The sequence below is a fragment of the Lontra canadensis genome, unplaced genomic scaffold, assembly GCF_010015895.1.
Source record: "Lontra canadensis isolate GAN:19392208 unplaced genomic scaffold, GSC_riverotter_1.0 scaffold197, whole genome shotgun sequence".
Classification (NCBI taxonomy): domain Eukaryota; kingdom Metazoa; phylum Chordata; class Mammalia; order Carnivora; family Mustelidae; genus Lontra; species Lontra canadensis.
The window spans coordinates 491,875-511,167 of NW_022631191.1; the positions used below are offsets into that span (position 1 = coordinate 491,875).

Sequence of the window (19,293 nt, forward strand, 5' to 3'; positions counted from 1 at the left end):
ATAACCATATGAGCTTATAGCCTCTCAAACAGGCCCCAAGGTTCTGGGCGATAGAGAAAGCTAAGTGGGCCCCTTGCAGATACTGAAAGAGCTAGTTGCTACTTAAGTGTAAGATTCCAGAAGATTGAGTCCAATGTGAACTCTCCAGGCAAACTCCTGATGCTTCTCTCCACTCTTCATGATAAGAATGAACATTAATTTAGGTGCGTACTGTGCCACTTTTTATGCTAAGCACTCTACATCATTTAATCTCCATAAGCTTCTGAGGTAAGTATCCATCTCCCTTCTAAGCTCCTTGACTGCCAAAAACTGCTTTCTCCCAGTGTCCACCTTTATTCCTGGCATGTAGTAGGGACCAAATCTGTTGAAAGAATTAATGATTTCTATTTCACATTCTATCACACAGATATTAATGATATCTATTTCACAGATACAGTAAGGGATCAAAAGGCTAAGTAACTTGTTAAAGTTAGATAATAATAAGGAGTTGAACAATATTGGAACCCAGACCTTGGCTCCAAAGCACGCACCTTAAATACTGTTCTGTGACATCTACTATCCCCTTCTGCTTTCAGGGCTTTGGCCTATGTTATCTCTACCCTCTCTGGCCTATGGAGCATAAAGTTTCTCCGGTATTAGGTATGTTAAGACTCTTGTGTACAAGTAATAGAAATCCAATTTGAACAAGCTTAAGCAAAAAGAGGAATTTATTATAAAGATGGTGGTGTCTCACAAAACCCAGGGATAATGCAGATGGACCTGAGGAACAAATAAATAAAGTGGTTGACTGCAGCCAGGATTTTTCACTCTTCTCCAGCTCAAGCCCAAATTCTCTGTGAAGGTACATAAAGGATGGCTCCTGCTACAACCATGAGGATAAGGCAGAGAAGGTGGTAGAAAAGGGGTACTGGGAAGACAAAACACCAGATGTTTACCTATACTCCACTTAACTGCCCATAAACACATGCCATTTCCCCCATATCTACAATTCCAAAAATGCCCATACCTAACAGAATCCATGGATAAGTGCAAGTCACTTGCAACTTCTGCATCCAGAAGCAACAGCATAGGGTAGACATGCCCCTTCCTCATCTACTTCAGTGACAACCTAAATGTGGCTCCTCTTGATCCCGCAACCTTTAGTAAACTTAACTGCAACCAATAGATCTAACATGAGAAATACAGAAATAGATTAACCACCATTAAAATCTGCATTCCCTTTTAGGAAAGCAGAGGGGCACACCATTAGCCACCAGGTCCAAGTATGCACCATTTCCACCCGGATAGGAATAAAGGAAATAAATTACAGGCATAGAAAAACTTTTGGGGTCACCTGGGTGGTTCAGTGGGTTAAAGCCTCTGCCTTAGGCTCAGGTCATGATCTCAGGGTCCTGGGATCGAGCCCCGCATCGGGCTCTCTGCTTGGTTGGGAGCCTGCTTCCTCCCCTCTCTCTGCCTGCCTCTCTGCCTACTTGTGATCTCGCTGTCTGTCAAATAAATAAATAAAATCTTTAAAAAAACAACTTTAGGGAGTCAATTTACTAATGCACCTCACTTAACCATCTGTACTTGGACCTATGGCATGTTCTAGAAGAGCAGTGATTCTCATGCTTGAGAGTGCATTACAGTCACCTGGAGGTGAGAGACCTGTGAATACTTTTCTCAACACAAACACTCCTTTCAAACACCTGCGCCAAGAGACTTGACCAAACTTAGAATGGCTTCTAGCAGCCTAAGGCTGGTTCCTGAGATGACCCATTTCCTATCTGGAAAGCTCAGGGCTGTTGCTCTAGCCAACACTTAAAGATAGGACCCTGACCTCCCTTTTTTAGAGCGTTTACTAAAAAGGGCTTACAATTGTTAGTTCTTTCCCCTCCCCCCTTGAGATGTGTATGTATTTCTTACAGCTCAGAAAGATATTTCTTAAGGACCTGAGAGCCGTTCCGTTGAAATGTAATCATCAGGAAGGCTAGAGCCTCTATCTTGAAGTCTCTGTAGGAATAGCACCCTAACTTTGATAATTGCCAGCTAGCAGACCTACCTGGCCTAATCGCTTTTGCACTCTTACCCACTTTTTGTAATTTTTTCACTTCCCTGACTCTACTTGAGCCCCTGCCCCCTCTTTCTCTGTCCTCCCTCATCCTCCCTTTAAAACACCCAGTCACCTCTGCACAAGTGGGAACAGAGCCCAGCTTTTTCCCCTACTGATTTCCCCTACTGGTTACGGAATAAAATCTGTTCTCGCTACCTTTTTTTTTAAATTTCAAGTTTTTATTTAAATTCTAGTTAACATATATGGTAAAATTGGTTTCAGGAGTAGAATTTAGTGATTCATCGCTTACATATAACACCCAACATCACAAGTGATGAACCCAGCTTTCACTGCTTTAACTAATGTCGAGTTTTGTTTATCTTTGATATTACTTAAAACACAGATTGCTGGCCCCACTCACAGAGTTTCTGATTCTACAGGTCTGAGGTGACGCCTGAGAATTTCTGAGTTTGTAGGTGATGCTGATGTGCTGGTCCAGGGACCATACTTTGAAAATCACTGTTTACGGTCCCTATTCACTAGATAAAAGATTTTCTGGTGATACAACTTCCTCAAAACTTCATTTGACTGCCTGTGGATTTCATTTGAGGGGACTCAGAATGCTAATAACAAGTCCAAGAATCTTGTCAAAGTATTCTCTTTGAATCTTCAGATCTACTAAAGGGAATAACCTGGCTCATCATGTTGCAGGTTCTATCTCTTAGCACTCTACCTAATGATTTGGCTTATTCCCTCTGGCATTCTGCTCAAGGTCTCCAGTTCAGAGCTTGGGTAGATAATAATAGGCTGAGTTCAAAGCTATGAGGTGTCTTTCTCTGTGTCTCTCTTAAAGGTTTTATTTATGAGAGTGAGAGTGTGGGAGAGGGAGAAATAGACTCTGTACTGAGCACCCAGCCCAACACGGGGCTTGATCCTATGACCCTGAAATCACAGCCTGAGCCAAAATGAAGAGTCTGGCGTTTAACTGACTGAGCAACCCAGCCACCCCATCCATCCCTCTTTTCTAATCTTCTTTGGGTGTGTTACACCTATCCTCTCTTCCTTGCATTCCAGCTGAATGCATTTACAGAGGGAGACATCATCACACTTGGGGGATTTGGAGAACAAGGAATCTATAAGGCTTACACAGATAACCTCATTCCAATTACCTAGATGGCAATTTCCTAATCAGTGAAACATTTGATATGAGAGTTCTACTGCTCTAAGTCAGCAAAGCCCACAAAAATCGGACACTCAGCAATTGCATATCTCTTGATACAGGCAGAAGGGCTGCTCTATTTTGAGTCCCAAGAGCAATAAGCAACTGCTTCACTGCCAAATACCACAGAATGCCAACTTCCCGTTAACTGATGTGGGAGATCTCCAGTCTCTGCCAGTTCCATATTTTGGGGTCTGTAAGTTGTCACACTCCATTTCCCCTATCAGTTCTTGAAGGGTGTTCTTTTTGTGTGTGTATGTGTTTTTGTAAGTAGTTTCTAACCCAATTCTGCCTGAAAAATAGTAAGGATATGGGGTTGCCTCACAGGACCAAAAATGCTTCAGGAATGATAAAGAACCTGGAACTTAAACACGAAGACTATCTCTCATTTCTATGCTGGGAATCTGCATTTTTCTTCACTTTCTATAGACCAGTATATTTTATTTCTGTCCCTCTGTGGTAAAACTGCTGACAGCTTCCAAGTTTTATGCTTAGAGAAAAACTGATCTCTCTGGCCCAATTCCAATTTTCTAGGGAAGGAGATTCTTTTTTTTCTTTAAAGAGTTTATTTATTTGACAGACGGAGATCACAAGTAGGCAGGGGGAGGGGGGGGAAGCAGGCTCCCCGCTGAGCAGAGAGCCCGATGATGATGCGGGGCTTGATCCCAGGATCCCGGGATCCCGGGATCATGACCTGAGCCGAAGGCAGAGGCTTTAACCCACTGAGCCACCCAGGCGCCCCCAGAGAATGAGATTCTAATTGACCCAGCTTGGACTATTTGCCTGCCTTTGTACCATTCAGCTATGGTTATAAGAACATGGCAGTTTTTGCTGTAACTCTGTCAATGGTAGGAGGGTCAATTCTCAGAAAATGAGGGTTGAGAGACAATCCAATAGGTGTTTACTGTAATAGAAAACCTCTATTCTTTCCATCTTTCATCCCTTCAAGCCACTGTGCTCTCCTTTCACTGCTCGTTTTCAAGAGTTATCTGAGTGCACTGCTTCACCATCTATTTATTCCTTGCCAATCTAGCTTGTTCTGTCTTGTCCTTTTATGATAAATTCCTTTATGGAGCTTGAAGCATTTTCAGCTTTTGAATCCTACTAGACTGTTCTCAAACTTCATTCATCTTGACTACTCTTGGGTTCTGCACTTCTGCATTCCAACTCTGCCTGCTATTACCTCCCATCTTTCATTATGTTCCAAGCCAGATCTGGCTACTACTCATCATTATAAAACAGATCTTGTTTTCTGCCCTCTTCCCGCTAAAAGAGTGGGCCCTAAAAGCCAGTTACTGCTACCTCAGAATCAACTGAGAAGCATGCTGAAAATCTTTTTTTTTCTAAAATTCTGTACATCTGCAATTGTAGCCCTTGCAATTACTCTGCAAGAGCTCCCTGACAGATTCAGTGAGATTTGGAAACAAAGATCCAAACTATACGACGTTGTAGCTCAATGAATAGTGGAAAGGTACAACTTGCAGTTTAATCTGTGTTGGTGCTTATTCCCTGACCAAAAACTTTCTGAAAAAAAAAAAAAAAGTGATACTCAATTTCACTTTGTCTCTGCATTGGGTTAGGCAAATAATGTCGATTTCACCACTCATAAATTGGGGTCAACAACTCTTTGAAGAATTACGGTGTTAAAAGTTACGTGGGTTACTAAAGAAATGTTGGTTAGCACTTAAATTTCATATGTCCCATCTCATTCATTTAAAAACTACGCATATTATCCCCCCCACCCCCGCAAAGGAAAACGCTCCCTCCTAGCGAATTTTAGCGTTGTTTAGCTGATCTCAATTAATCCACGCTACTTCCTTTCCCATGATGCATCACTTCTCCCCCCCAAACTCCTTTTCCTGGGAAAAGCGGTAAATATCCTGAAGCAACTCGGCGGATAGAGGGAATTGGAGTGCAAATCCTAAACACATATCACTCCCCGCCATCTCGGATCCTGTGAGCGCTAGGGCAGAAAGAGGTGGTAATCTTGTTCCTGGACTGCATCCTGAGGCCATAAAGAAGACTACAACTCCCAGGATGCCCCTCCGCCGTGCCCGGCTCCCCCTCCCGCAGCTGGAAAGCGTGTACCATAGAGAAGACGAGACAACATGGCTCCCGGAGGTGGAAGGAAGAAGCTTCACCCCTTTTGAAGCGGTGAAGAGCGGCCGGTGAGGGGGGGGGGGAAGAGAGAAGTCAGTAGAGCCCGTCATTGCTTTTATCCTCCCAGACTCTCCTAAATCGGGTCGGCCTCACCCCTTCTCCCCACCCAAATCCGATCTGTGGTCTCCTCCCCACCCCGCCCTCATCCCCTCGCTCGCTCACCCCTCCCCTCGGGAATCCTTTTCCCGCCCCCCCTCGCCCCCCGCGGAGTGCGCAGGCGCCCGCCCCCAGCTTCGCGCCCAGATCGCCGCCTAACCTGCTCGCGCAGCCGCTGTCTCGTCTGCCCACCGACGAAGCATGGGCGTCCAGGGCTTCCAAGAGTTCCTGGAGAAGCGTTGTCCCGGGGCCGTGGTGCCCGTGGACCTTCTCAAACTCGCGCGCACGGTCTCGCGCCAGCAGCAACAGCACCAGCATCGTCATCTGCCGCCTACGGCAGCACTAGCGCCCGGGGCTCCACGCACCACCAGGGGCTCCGCGCCTCTGCAACCGCCGCTCCCGCCCGCTGCCTTGGGTGCCTACTCCGGGGGCGCGGGGCCGACTCGGCACCATCACCCCGCTCACCACTTCCACCACCACGGCCAAGCGCACCCTGGGCTGCACCCGCCGCTGCCGCCACCGCCCCCTCCGCTGCCCGGGGCCCGGGTGCTTGTGGACGCGGGCTCGGCGCTTCCGCGGCTTTATGGTGGCTACCAGACGGACTGGGTGTGTGGCGGCCAATGGAACGCCATGCTGGGCTACTTGTCAGCGCTATGCCAGGCTTGTGCCTATCCCGGCGGCGACGGCCTGGAGCTGGTGGTCATGTTCCCCGGGGGCCTGGGAAAGGACCGGCTGGCCGAGTGGGGCCGTCGGTGCCAGGCCGAACGGCAGACAGCGCAACTGATCGTGGGACACGTGGGCAACAAGGGCACCCCTCCTCCACGGGCCTGGTTCCTGCCACCGGCCTGCCTGAGCCACTGCGTGAGGCTAGCACTCATCCGCTTCCGGGTCAAGGTGAGGGAGGGGCCGGATCTTAAATAATATGCCCCACACCTATTCCCTCCCAGCTAAACACCTAACCACCCACCTGCTAACCTGTCCCCCATCTACTCACCGCCTAATCAGCTAATCCACTTGCCTAACCTTTATCATTTTATCCATCTACCCACCCTTTCATACCCCCCTACTGGTTGCTCACCAACACAACCACATCTACCCATGTCATCCCAGTAACTCCCCTTACCTTCACTTATCCAGGGGCCTGTCTCTGGGTTTTAGCCGAATTTCTTTTGTGATCCCATCTTTCTCCTGCTGTCTTCTGCCTCAAGCTGACATGCATTTTTCCACAATTTTCTACTTGGCATCTCTCTTACGTATGTGTCTTTCCAACCTGGCAACAAATCAATTAAGCAGATAATCGAATACCTTTCTTCTACAACTTTTTCCCCCCAATTTTGACCCTGTGCACTTTTTTTTTTAACCCATCTGTCCATTCAGCCTTTTTCATTTCAACATGCCTCTAGCTCCTCCTGCCTTAACCGAAACAAATAAAAAAAAAAAAAACCACTGATTCAGTCACTGTTCAACAAGTGTTAGACCACTGAGAGTGAGGGGTTTAAGGGACTGTGAGTCATGGTTTCCTGCCCGTGGAAAACCAAATATATAAACATGAAATTTATTTAATGGTATAAGTGTGTATGTGATTATGCTTTATGGTACAGACTGTAAGTACAGAATCTGTGTGTGGGAGGGTATATCTATGGGCTAAAAGGGTCAGGGGAGACTTGAAGAAGATGGATCTCTAGTTCTTCAGGGATGGATTGGATTTGAATGGGTTATGGGTTTGGGAGGGCTGCTTTAAGTGGGAGAAAGAGAATGAACAGGAGCAAAAAGGAATATCAAGCATGTGAGGCCCCATGGGCCTTTAAATCCAATCTCTGCATGTAGTTGGTCACTGCATATGGGGCCTAGAGAAGAGCTTGGCAGCATTCCCCAGTTCTTGGCACCATTCCTGTTGCTCTGTTGCTTTCCCATACTCTTAGATTTCAAGTTCTTACGTGTGGAGAATAGCAAGGCTTGAGAAGTAAAGGAGCTGGGCAGGAAGAAGAAAAAGTAGTACAGGGTTGGGTAGGACAAAACCTCAAACCCATTTTCCAACCAAGGCTCTTGGGTATGTGGTCACAATTGGAAGACAGGACAGGGAATTGTGAGAATCATAAAGAAATGGTCCTGGGTGGAGTAATGTGGAGGAAAAAAATCTCATCTGAGAGACTGGAAGACCTGCATCAAGAAGCTTGCAGTGGTCATAGAGTTTGTGACTACAGTCCATTCATGCTAGAACTCCTTGTGCACATTATCAAATCTGTGCCTGGATTGGATAGATTATAGCTGTTTTTAATAACAAAATTTTTAGTAAAGAGCTATCTCAAACAAAGTAGCAAAAAAATACAACATTCGTTTGCCTTCCTGACTGAACATTTTTCAACAGATTCTTCATTCATAAGGATTCTTTTTACTTTGTTTTCATTGCTGCCACCCAAGCTTTAAGGACTTTTTACCTCAGTGTCACTGTTAACCTGGTTGCTGGTGACAGTGACTGACTATATGTGCCAGGCGCTAATCTGTGTGCTTTAACAACAAAATTATTTCATTTGATCCTCACAATAACCTGTGAAGCAGTATTATCTCTGTTTTCCAAATAAGAAACTAAGGCACAGGAGGTTTAGAAAGTTGCCCAAAGTCACCCAGCAATAAACGGCAGAGCTGAAATTCCAGGATTCATGCCGGGGCAGTCTGACTCCAGAGCTCATGATCTTAACAGTGCTCTAAGACAAATCTAAAGTGCCAATGTGATTATTAGATCCTTCCCATACTCACCTAAAATCTTCCCTGGTTCCTGGTAAAGACAGGTCTGAGTCATTTATTTATATTCATTTATTGCTTGCTGTAGGCTAGGTACCATGCCTGTTGCCGAGGATTCAGACGTAAAAAAGGGAATCTCAGTACTTACAGAGGTCAGTTTAGTAAAAGACAAAACCAAGTTGTAGATACTGTGAGCTAATTGCAATTGATGAAAAATATGGCCCCTACAGGGGGCATGGTTAATTCTGAATGAAGGTTTGAAAGCTGGGAAAGGCTTCACAGATTGGGCTGAGCCTTGAAAGAGGGCTGGGAAGGATATAGTTCAGGTAGTGGACAAGGGTGTGGAAACATAAATGGCCAGCCATGAGATCTGAATGGATTTTGACTGTAGGTTGGCAGGAGAGTTAAACACTGAGTGTGGATTTGTGGTTTCCAAACTTTTTTTGTTCATGCACCCTATCAATCAAAAGTTTTGAGAAGCAGCCTTACTATGGCCTACCAAAATTCTCTTTTACACAGTCTCATTTGTAAAATCCCAGAAGTTCATCCTAATAAGATGGATTGATAAACCAAGTATAGTGAAAATAGTAGAATCTCAGTGGTGGGTGTTTGTGTGCTCACTGCAAAATTTCAACTTTGTCCTATTAAGTTTTTCATAATACAGTATTGGGGGAAAAATTCCCAACGATCCTGAGAACAACCATTTGAGGAATATATAAATCTTATTCCCTGTGCTAGATTGTAAACAGATTCTTTGATCTTTTCATATTCTCCATAATGTCCTGAATATTTTAGGTTTAGGATACAGTTTTTTTTACCCCTGAATGAATAGGTCAATAACTCTAAGAGAGTGGATTGTAGGGAGTAACTTTTTAAAAATGCATAGTGTGGGTCTTAATAGAGTGGATTTAAGACTGGCTCTAAAATCATATTTGTAAAGTATCTGTAGTTGTTCTCAGTGAATGAAGTTCTCTTTCCTCGTTCTGGTTGGTGATTTTTATTGTTGGAGTGACGGAGAGCTTCCTGGTTTATAGTATAGATTTAAAAAGTATTGGTTGATAACTGATCATGGTTTGCCTTTATAGAGGAGTGTTCCACTATCTTGAAGATAGCAGTTTTTCACTTTGGATGATCTGCATGGCCACCATTTCTTTCAGCTGAACTGCTAAGTGCTTCAGAACAAAACCCACTACTTTATTTTTCCTCCCCTTGGTTTTGTTCTTCAGCCTAGGCCATAAAATTGGGCTTTATTCCTAATCTCATTTTCATTTGTAATTGAGAAAGTAAAGGTTGAGGGATTAAATAAAAGATAAATTGCTAGGTTGTCCATTTAGCTTTAGACAAAGTAAGACTTCCCATGAGAAGATTCAGCGTATATTATTGGCATAAACTTTGTCATTTGGTTGGTTTCTTTAGTATGTTCTGCAAACCTTTGTAGTGGCAATTGTTAATGGCAGGAAAATTAAGTATACTGACCTGTTCTCTTCTTAAGGGTCTGAAAAGTAGAGCAGCCAAAAGCAGTTTTAGATTGTAGTTTGGGAGATGACTCGGGTGGTTCTGGGGATGAATGTTTTGTTTTAATAGTTAATGTACATTAGAAAAAAAAAGAGAAGACATCAAACCCACCACTTCACAGTTATAATTCTTTAGAATGGGACCATTAAAAACGAGTTGATTTAAAGAAGAGTATTAAGTTGCAGTACTTGGATGTGGCAGAAATCATGTTGGTGGTACAAGAACGATCAAAGTTTTGAAAAGTCTGACCAAAAGCTGATGTCATTTTATGCTTTCATTCTCTGAAATACAGTAGAGCAATGGCTGCTGTACTTCTGGGTTATTTATTTACCCTTAGTTATAGACACATTCTGAAAAGTCAGGGACACTTCTAGGTGCTCTAATGGTAGGAAAAATGATTATAATAATTATTATTACTACTTGAGCACCAAGTTGTACATAAAGTGCTTCTTAAATATCTCATTTATTCCTTACAAGCTTGCAAGAATGCACAGTATTCTTCCCATTTTTAACAGTTGAATAACTGAGGTGCAAAGAGGTGAAATGATTTTTCTTTGGTCTGTATACTGCTAAGTGCTGGATAAATGTTCTTGTTCTGGGTCTGTTGCTCAAAGTCCCTTTCCACAATTCCACCACACTGTTTCCTTCTTTTTGTATATTCTTGTGTAAGATTGTACACTTTTATTGACCAGATAATATGCATAAATACACGAAGAAAAATAATAAGAAGTCAACTTGTTGAGCACTTAGTTTGTGCCAGCGTTGCTAAATGTATAGTACTATCAATATAAAGCACATGTGTAAGCTAAGTGCCAAGTGAGTGAGTCACAGCAGTCTCTTCCTTTTTTAAATTTTCAGTCTCTCCCTCTGGTTCTTGCACTTACAGCATAAACAAGTAACCTTTAAACAACAAAAACTTTGCCTTTACTTTGTCATTCCCTTAAGCCATTATTCTTATCCCATTCTTCCCTTTTAACCATTATTCATGAACAAAGAAGACTATTAATTCCCATTCTCTAGCCTGTTGCCGCTTGATATCTGATGTCACCATTCTCACGCTGCCACATCCATTTCCACTCTTAACCTTTTTTGGTCTTCTGAGATAATTGACACTATTGAGCCATCCTTTCCTTGAATTGCCTTCCTTGGATTTCATAATGCTGCACACTTCTCATTCTCTTTATAAGTCTCAAGTTCTTTCTCCTTTCCTAAGTTGCTCCTTCTCCTTCACCTACTTTCTTAAGCCTCAGTGCTCTCAAGGCTTCTGTCCTAGTCATATTCTTCTATATTCATTTCCTGAGCAATCTTACCATTATTATGGTTTTAAATATTAACTATATTTTGATGATTCCTGTAGCTCTTTCTCTGCACCCAAACTGCCTCATGAGCTTTTGACATAACCTTTTCAGCTCTACTACTCAATGTGTTACAGGTCTTTTAACCTTAAAAATATTCAAGATGGAGCTCATTATTTTCCCCGAGAACTTGTTATATTCCCAGTATTCTCTTTTTGTTTGAACATTGTCTTTTATCTATTTCAAGCCAGAGATGATGGAGTCTTTAATTCTTTACTCTCCTGTCACTTCCCATATTCAGTTGGTTACCTGGTCCTGTCACTTCTGTCTTAAAAATGTCTCCAGCATCCAGCCAGTTCCACTCCCATTGCCTTATTCCAAGCTGCATCATTTCTTATCTGAACCATGAAAATAGCTTAACTTTTTCTCTGCCATTTTCTGGACTATAGTCCCTTAAACCATTGCTGTCAGGGATACCATCCTGAAGACCAAAGCTGACTTCGTTGTGTGCTCAAAGATACCCACTGGCTGCTTTTTGCCTACCCTCCCAAGTCCAGACTTCTCAGCATGGCAGACAGGGCCTTTTCCAGTCTGATTCCAAACTCTGTCCAGCCTTATTTGGTGCTTACCTCTGCCCACACCTGTTCCAGCCTTTGGAGTGTCCCAACCATCCTAAACTTTTTAGTTTCCTAGGCTTACGGTGTGCTCACCTAGTGCTTTGCCTATGTTACTCTCACCCTTACATAGAAAATTCCTGCAGATTGTTCAAAAATTATCACTATGCATCTTTCCCAGCCAACATGAATGATATGCTGCCCAAATGCTCTTTAACCTCTCATTTTTTTCTCTTTCATAGTATTTTCATATCACATATAATTCTTTTTTTTCCCATGTGGTATATTACATCCCCAAAACTTACTTATTTTATAACCTAGAGTTTGTATATAATTCTCTTTTAATTGAATTCCAAGAGGGCAGGGATTTGCTTCCAGGGCTTGACACATTGTATACAATAATGGTTTTTGGGAGAGAGTGAAATTATAGTTGATTGACTGACTATAGAGACCTTTAAAGGTCAGATAAGGAAGAATTTAGAATCAGTGTTTCATGATGTTATATATTAATTCCATGTAAGTCAACTTAAATTCCAAATGGAATTAAAAAACTCTGTTAACTAAGTTTGGTAGCTGCTTAGCAATATATTTATAGAATAAAGTCCCTCTTAGTGGTAGTAATAATAGCAACCACATGGGCTGGATACCTTATATACATTCATTATGCCATTTAATCCTCATAACCACCACTCAGGATATGTATTAATCTCCATTTTTATGACTAAAATAAAAACAGACTCAGCATAGCTACTGGCCTGAGATTGCATTGCTAGAACATGATTGAGCTGAGATACAAACCTAAATATTTTTGACACCAAAATCCTTCATCTTTAACATACTGTAAAACCGTATAGTTGCATTTTAAATTAAACTTTTTCAGAACATGTTTCCTATATTTAGTTTCTTTATATTTAGTTTCTGTAGCATAATGGCTAAGAGCATTGGAACCAGACTGTGTGGGTCTAAGTCCTTGTTCTTCTACCTACTAGGTATGTAAACTTAGGCAAATCAACCTCTCTGTGCCTTCGTTTCCTCATCTGGAAGATAAGGGTAGTAATAATACCTGCATCACACACTTCGTTTTAAGTCTTAAATGATTTAACATTAGTGCTTATAACATTACCTGGCACATAGTAAACGCTGTATAAATGCCAGCAGCTATTCGCACAAAGTATCTTATATGCCAATTAAGTTGAACAAGTTTCATTTTACTTTCATGTTTTGAGATTGACATGGCATGGCACGCAGGGTCCTTCATAATCTGCCTGCCATTCTCTGGCCTCATTTCACCGCATTTCTCTTACCAGGACAGTGAGTGGTTTTCACTTCAAGTAACATTTTTTTGAGCATCTACTTTTTGGGAGACCCTGTATCTAAGTACTATGAACAATGGAATTCATTCAGTCAACGAGTATTTATTGGGCTTCTACTGTATGCCAGGCGCAGTTCAAGATTGTGAAGATAAAGTAGTGAACAAAATGGATTTGTGATCTTATGAACTTTACATTCTAATGGGAAGGACAAACAATAAACAAGATAAAAAGAATACATAGTGTTTTAGGTGGTATAGTAAGTGCTATGGAGGAAAATGAAACAGGGAAGTGAGATAAGGGAGTGTTGATGTCAGGGAGATTCTCTCTCTGTCTCTCTCCAGGACAGTGTTGTCTGGTAGGGGAGACAAGTACAAAAATATAGTATGAGCCCTGAGGATCATTTCTCTGACCCTTGTCATAGGCCCAATAACATGGTCAATGGAAGTGGCAGAACCAGGACATGCATACCAGACACCAAAACCCTTGCCTTTTTACCTGTACCATGAGGGAAATTACAAAGGTTATGGCAAAGATGGCAGACTGTCAGCTGATAGGCCCACATATTTCTTAAAAGAACTTCATTGATTTTTGTTGACCAGTAGTGTTTATCAGAATCTGAAATCAAGCAGCAGGTTTGGACTGAATATTAAGGCATCATCTAGTTGAATAATTTTTCACTTCCCTCTATTTAACCTGTATTATATGAATACATTTCTTTTTTAAAAAATGAGAATTTGTTGCCAGTATTTTAAAAAATTGTGAAATGTTACAGAAAAGTCTGACTTTCCAACCACTTGTGAAATGTCAGATCCTTTGGCAACATTGATTGCACCCTTTTGCTTAGCCACATGGTCTTCATTTATTGGAATCTCTACTGTTCCATGGTGTCTCCCTGACACAGTGACCAAGTGCCTCTTGCCATTCATGATAGCAAACTTCTAACATTGGCTCCCAATGTTCCTCACCTCCTGGTATTCACATTCTTGTGTTATCGCCCCCTATCCCTTGTGCGTGTGCTGGACCTAATGACTTGTTTCTTAAAAAAAAAAAAAAAAAAAATTTATTGAAGACAGCATGAGCGGGGCGGGGGGTGGGACATAGGGAGAGGGGGAAGCAGACTCCCCACAGAGCAGGGAGCCCAATGTGGGGCTCCATCCCAGGACCCTGGGATCATGATCTGAGTTGAAGGCAGAAGCTTAACTGACTAAGCCACCCAGACGCCCCCCTAGTGACTAGTTTCTAATGAGCAGACTGAAGCAGTGATCAGATGTCACTTTCAAGATGAGGTTATAAAAAAAAAAAACACTGTGACTTCCATCTTGTTTGCACTCTCTTTTTCTCTCTCTGGCTTTTCTTGCTTGATCACTCTGATGAAGCAAGCTGCCATGTTGTGAACTGCCCTATGGAGAGGCCCACATGACAAGAAACTGAGGGCAGCCTCCAACTAACAGCCAGTGAGGAACTGAGGCCCTCAGTCCAACAACCTGCAAGAAACTGAATCCTGCCAACAGCCAAGTGAGTGAGCTTGGAAGCGGATCCTCCCCAGTTGAGCCTTGAGATGACTGCAGACCTGCTAATACCCAGATTGCAGCCTGAGCCAGAGGACCCAGTTAAGCCATGCCCACAGATACTATGAGATAATAAATGTTTTATTAAGCCACTAAGTTTTGGGGGTAATTTGTTACATAGATAATGAAAACACCATTGATTGCTGTGCTTGTACTTTTTTATAGTAGTTTTGGTAAGCGTGAAATATTTCTTGTACCCACATCTATGAAAATTGACAAAAAATTATACAAGAAGGTCACATATTTAAAAATCACAATTTTTTCTTCTAATTCAGTGACAAGGGATTTGTGCTGTAGTGAAAAGAGCAAATGAGTTGAAGTCCAGAGACTTGGATTCAGGTCACTAGTTGGATATTGGGTAATTTATTATTTCATTTTGAAGGTCTTCATTTATAAAATGGATAAGGAAGTAATACCATGTTTCCCAGGACAGTCAAGAAAACTACTGGTTATAATGTATGGGAACATACTTTACATATGTGTTAGTTTGTATTAATTTCAGTCCCTCCTGTGTTCCCATAGTACTCTTTACATATTTCCATTGGCTTATACTGTAATACATTGTGATTATCTGTTATATGCAGGTGACTTGATGGAAGGGACCATATTTCATTCATCTTTGCATCTCCTTACACAGTATTTGGACACATACCAAGCTGCAAAAAGCATTGGTTGAAAGAATGAAGGGTTGCTTTGTTAGATAACTAATGAAATTTTTAAAACACTAAAATATGCTTCAAATTCTTAACCAAGGTATCTTTCAACTTTGGGAAACTTCCTTTTGCCAGTTTGCACATAGGCAGGCATGTCTATAAGCAGGACAATTTTTACAGATAAATCTTCATATAAGGTCACTATGTAAGGCTTAAATTTGGTCTATCGAATATTTCTTAGCACACCCAAAGCATCTGAACCAGAGCTATAAGAATAGACCAGTCCATCTTCTAGGCACTCTTACATCACAAAGAATACACTTAAGTCTACATATATTTTATGCCCTAAGGCAAGAAGCAGTCATCGGGCTTGAGGCATCGTCTTCTCTCTCTGTCTCTCTCTCTCTCTCTCTCTCTCTGCCTCTCTCTCAAATCAAAAAGCTGACAGTATCAACTGAAGAAGGTCACATATTCCTCTATATTAAATCTAAATAAAATGTAGATGTTGAAATACTGCAGTTTAAGAGACCGTTTTAAAATAAACCATTGTAAGAAGCATGACTAGTATAAAAATGAGGAGTCCTGAAACAAAAAGAGGTTTTAAGGGGCTTGGAATTTCAATAGGTTGTGTTTTGGAATACAAACAGAATAAGTGATACTGCTATGAATTGCATTTATATAGTGAATGAAGAATTTGCCAGGGCTTGAAAGTCTTTCATAGGTGGTGGTTTAAGAAAAAAGTTGTCTGTTGAGTACAGCAGAAATTACATCATAAACAATCATTTGTAAAGATAGGAAATACTGTTGCTTAGGATGTTAAAGATTGGTGGCTGAACGCGTTTAGGACAAATTGGGTCAAGAAGTTTTGTGAAGTTTTAAATTGCAGCTAGTTACAAGAGATCTAAACACTACCCAAATACCTATACACTTAACTATGTGCCTAGCTAATAGTTCTCAAAGTATGGTCCCTGACCAACAGTACTGTATCATCTGGAAACTGGAAATGCAGATTCTTGGGCCCTGGTTTAGACCTACTGAGTCAGAAACTGAATATGGGGCTTGTCAGTCTGTTTTAACAAGCCCTCTAGCTGATTTTGATGCACCCGAAAGTTTGAGAACAACTGCACCTAGATAAAATTTATGTGTTAAGAATTTTGGTGGAATCTGACTCTTTTGGACTTGGAGTCTGTGATGGGTACATTCAGAAAAACCTGGATTTTGTGTGTTGAGGAAAGTCTTGAAATTTTTAGTATAGGTTGGTCAAAATTATAACTACAGATAGTGCTTCTGCAAATAGTAGTGTTAATCTTGGGCTCAGAATACTTCAATCTGAAGCAGAAATACTTTATGAGGACTTAAAGCTTTTCATTGTGTCACTTCTTAGGGATTCCATTTTTGTGCGGAAATGTTCAAAATAAATCATGTCAGGATCTAGTGGTTAACATTGTGGTTTACACCAAACACTGTTGAATACTTTGATTTATTAGATGCTAGACGTTATGGAAATCTGACCTATTATATATAGATTGATTGGCTTAGTTGAGGCATGGTAGCAAAGATACTGGAAAAAAAGGCGGGGCAGGGGGGACTTGTTTGGCATCCAAAGGCCATTCAGTGCATTAGCAAAGATTGAAATAAAATATTTGATCCGTTTGGTTGACATTGCAACTCATCTAGGCCCTCTGAATAAAAGCAGATTTATTCAAAAGTAGCTTCACAAATGCATGGTTGTATTTGCTCATTCCTAGCAAAATTATGCCTTTGGGAAACTCATTTGGCGGGTGATAAACTGGCTTCTTTACTGTGCTGAAATTCGTTTCCAAGAAATGAAAGTGATGGCCTGAACTATATCCCCAAAATTGCGGAATTGTCTTTTGCATTCCAGGAAAGGCTCTCTGGTATTATATTTTATGAAAAGGAACTAATATTGTTCAGTTAGCCTTTCTCAATTAATGTTCATGGTGTGAAAGAAGAGCTGCAATGGTGATACTGAATTACTGTACGATGGTACTGAAAATGAAGCACGATATCATTGGAATACCAGAATTCTACAAATATCTTGGGAGTTGTTATCCTAAATATATAAAAAAGCACTGTGTAAAATGTCTGTTAAGAAATGCCTGCATTTCTTGGGACGCCTGGGTGGCTCAGTTGGTTAAGCGGCTGCCTTCGGCTCAGGTCATGATCCCCGAGTCCTGGGATCGAGTCCCACATCGGGCTCCTTGCTCAGCAGGGAGCCTGCTTCTCGCTCTGCCTCTGCCTGCCACTCTATCTGCCTGTGCTCTCTCTCTCTCTCTCTCTCTCTCTCTGACAAATAAATAAATAAAATCTTAAAAAAAAATGCCTGCATTTCTAAACAGCTGTTTTCCATTATGAAATAGGATAAAATTAATCATTCCCAATGAAGGGACCAAAGGCTAAATTCTCTTTTTTAAAAGATTTTATTTATTTATTTGACAGACAGAGATCACAAGCAGGCAGAGAAGCAGGCAGAGAGAGGAGGAAGCAGGCTCCCCGATGAGCAGAGAGCCCGATGCGGGGCTTGATCCCAGGACTCTGGAATCATGACCTGAGCTGAAGACAGAGGCTTTAACCCACTGAGCCACCCAGGCACCCCCAAAGGCTAAATTCTTTACTGCACATCTTAACGCAAAAATATAAGACCTAACATTGAACTCTTGGTATGTAAGAAAGGCATCAGACCTCCTGTTCCAAGTTAAAGGAGAATAAATCACATACACACAAATGTAATAATGAACTTTTTCTATTTTTGTAACAGGCTTTCTGATTTCTCAATCATTAAAATTTGCTTTGGGCAGAACAGGTAGCCTATATTGGTATCTACTTGTCTCAAATGATTTCTCAGGACCTACAGAGAGTAGTACATACTATAGGCTTCATCTCTGCAAAATAAACAGACTATAATTTATTTTATAACCACTTTTTCAGATCCTACATGTAAGGTATTTTATATAATTTCTAAGTCTTTTTTATTTAAATTCAATTAGCCAACTTACAGTACATCATTAGTTTCAGATGTAGTGTTCAATAATTTATGAGTAGTAATTTCTAAGTCTTAAAATCAGGAATTTGCAAAATCTCGACTTTATAGATGAAGAAGCTAAGTGACTTGCCCATGACTTACCCATCGCTGGAATTTAAGCAAAGATCCACTAGATACTGAAATTCCTGCTATATCTTCCAATGGTAGAAGTTACTCTCAAAGTAGAGTCTCTAGCCCCCAAATGAACCACAAAGCTTCATAGTAATTGAGGTTACTAATATTGGGTATTTGCAAATTAAAACTAGTACCTTAATAGCCTTTACCAACATTGGATCAGTGTTCTATCTCTCGTCTGATGGAGATATTTAATGGCAAAGATTATACAATGCATGTGTATGTAGATAGTTGAGATTACTGCAGTCAGGAGAGAAGGCCAGTTGTTGATGTTGCCTTAAATTGTTTTTTCTTTTTTTAATTGCTGCTGTTCTTACTTTTGAGTTCTATATTCTTTAGCTTCATGACTCTCAGTTTGGTCTCTTACCAGTTGCTGGGCTACACAGTATGTAGTGATGAAAATTTGTTTCAATAGTAGTTTTGGTCTCCCTTTTTTCAGTAGTTAGACTCCAAGGCACAAAGGCCTTGCAGCTGAAATGTAAACTGTCCATATTTCTATTGCTCAAGTGGACTTAAACATAATCCACCCCTCCCCTTGACTTACAAAGTGAAATGAGACATTAAACTTTTCTCAGAGAGTTGTTTTCCCTTGAGTTTTATAAATAAAAGTGTTGCATCCTCTGGATAGCATTGCCTCATTGACTGGTTAAGTCCCTTTCCTCTATGTTTCCATGGCATCCTGTGGTAATAACTTCTTAACATGTATATTAAGTGTCTTACTCTGTGCCGTCTGCATTCTGGCACTTAGAAGGCCTTCAATTCGTATTTGTTGTACTGAAGAGTGAGCTAGCAATTAAAAGCTATAGGCAATTGTTCAGAATCTCAATTCTTACTTTCTTTAAAGTTCAAGTGTGCTTCTTTTCTAAGTATTTTGGGTATGTTGTTTAAACTCACCTAAATCATTTTAG

General features: G+C 41.2%; 1 protein-coding gene and 1 long non-coding RNA gene across 5 annotated transcripts in view; one reads left to right on the top strand and one right to left on the bottom strand.

The window, feature by feature from the left end:
• Positions 1-689: 689 nt before the first annotated feature.
• On the bottom strand, positions 690-5,772 carry LOC116861417. The gene is made up of 3 exons (XR_004381476.1): positions 5,668-5,772; positions 5,340-5,394; positions 690-907 (listed from the first exon to the last, which is right to left on the bottom strand). It is a non-coding gene; the product is annotated as an uncharacterized LOC116861417 (long non-coding RNA).
• FAM120C (family with sequence similarity 120C) overlaps positions 5,608-19,293 on the top strand; it is a 110,710-nt gene continuing 97,024 nt past the window's right edge. For 3 of the 4 annotated variants that reach the window (XM_032847957.1, XM_032847958.1, XM_032847960.1), the window contains exon 1: positions 5,608-6,401. In XM_032847957.1, the coding sequence (XP_032703848.1) occupies positions 5,709-6,401 (693 nt within the window). In that variant the 5' untranslated portion in view covers positions 5,608-5,708. Of the gene's footprint in view, positions 6,402-14,362; positions 14,898-19,293 lie in introns of those variants that run through there. The other variant, XM_032847959.1, reaches the window with a different exon arrangement.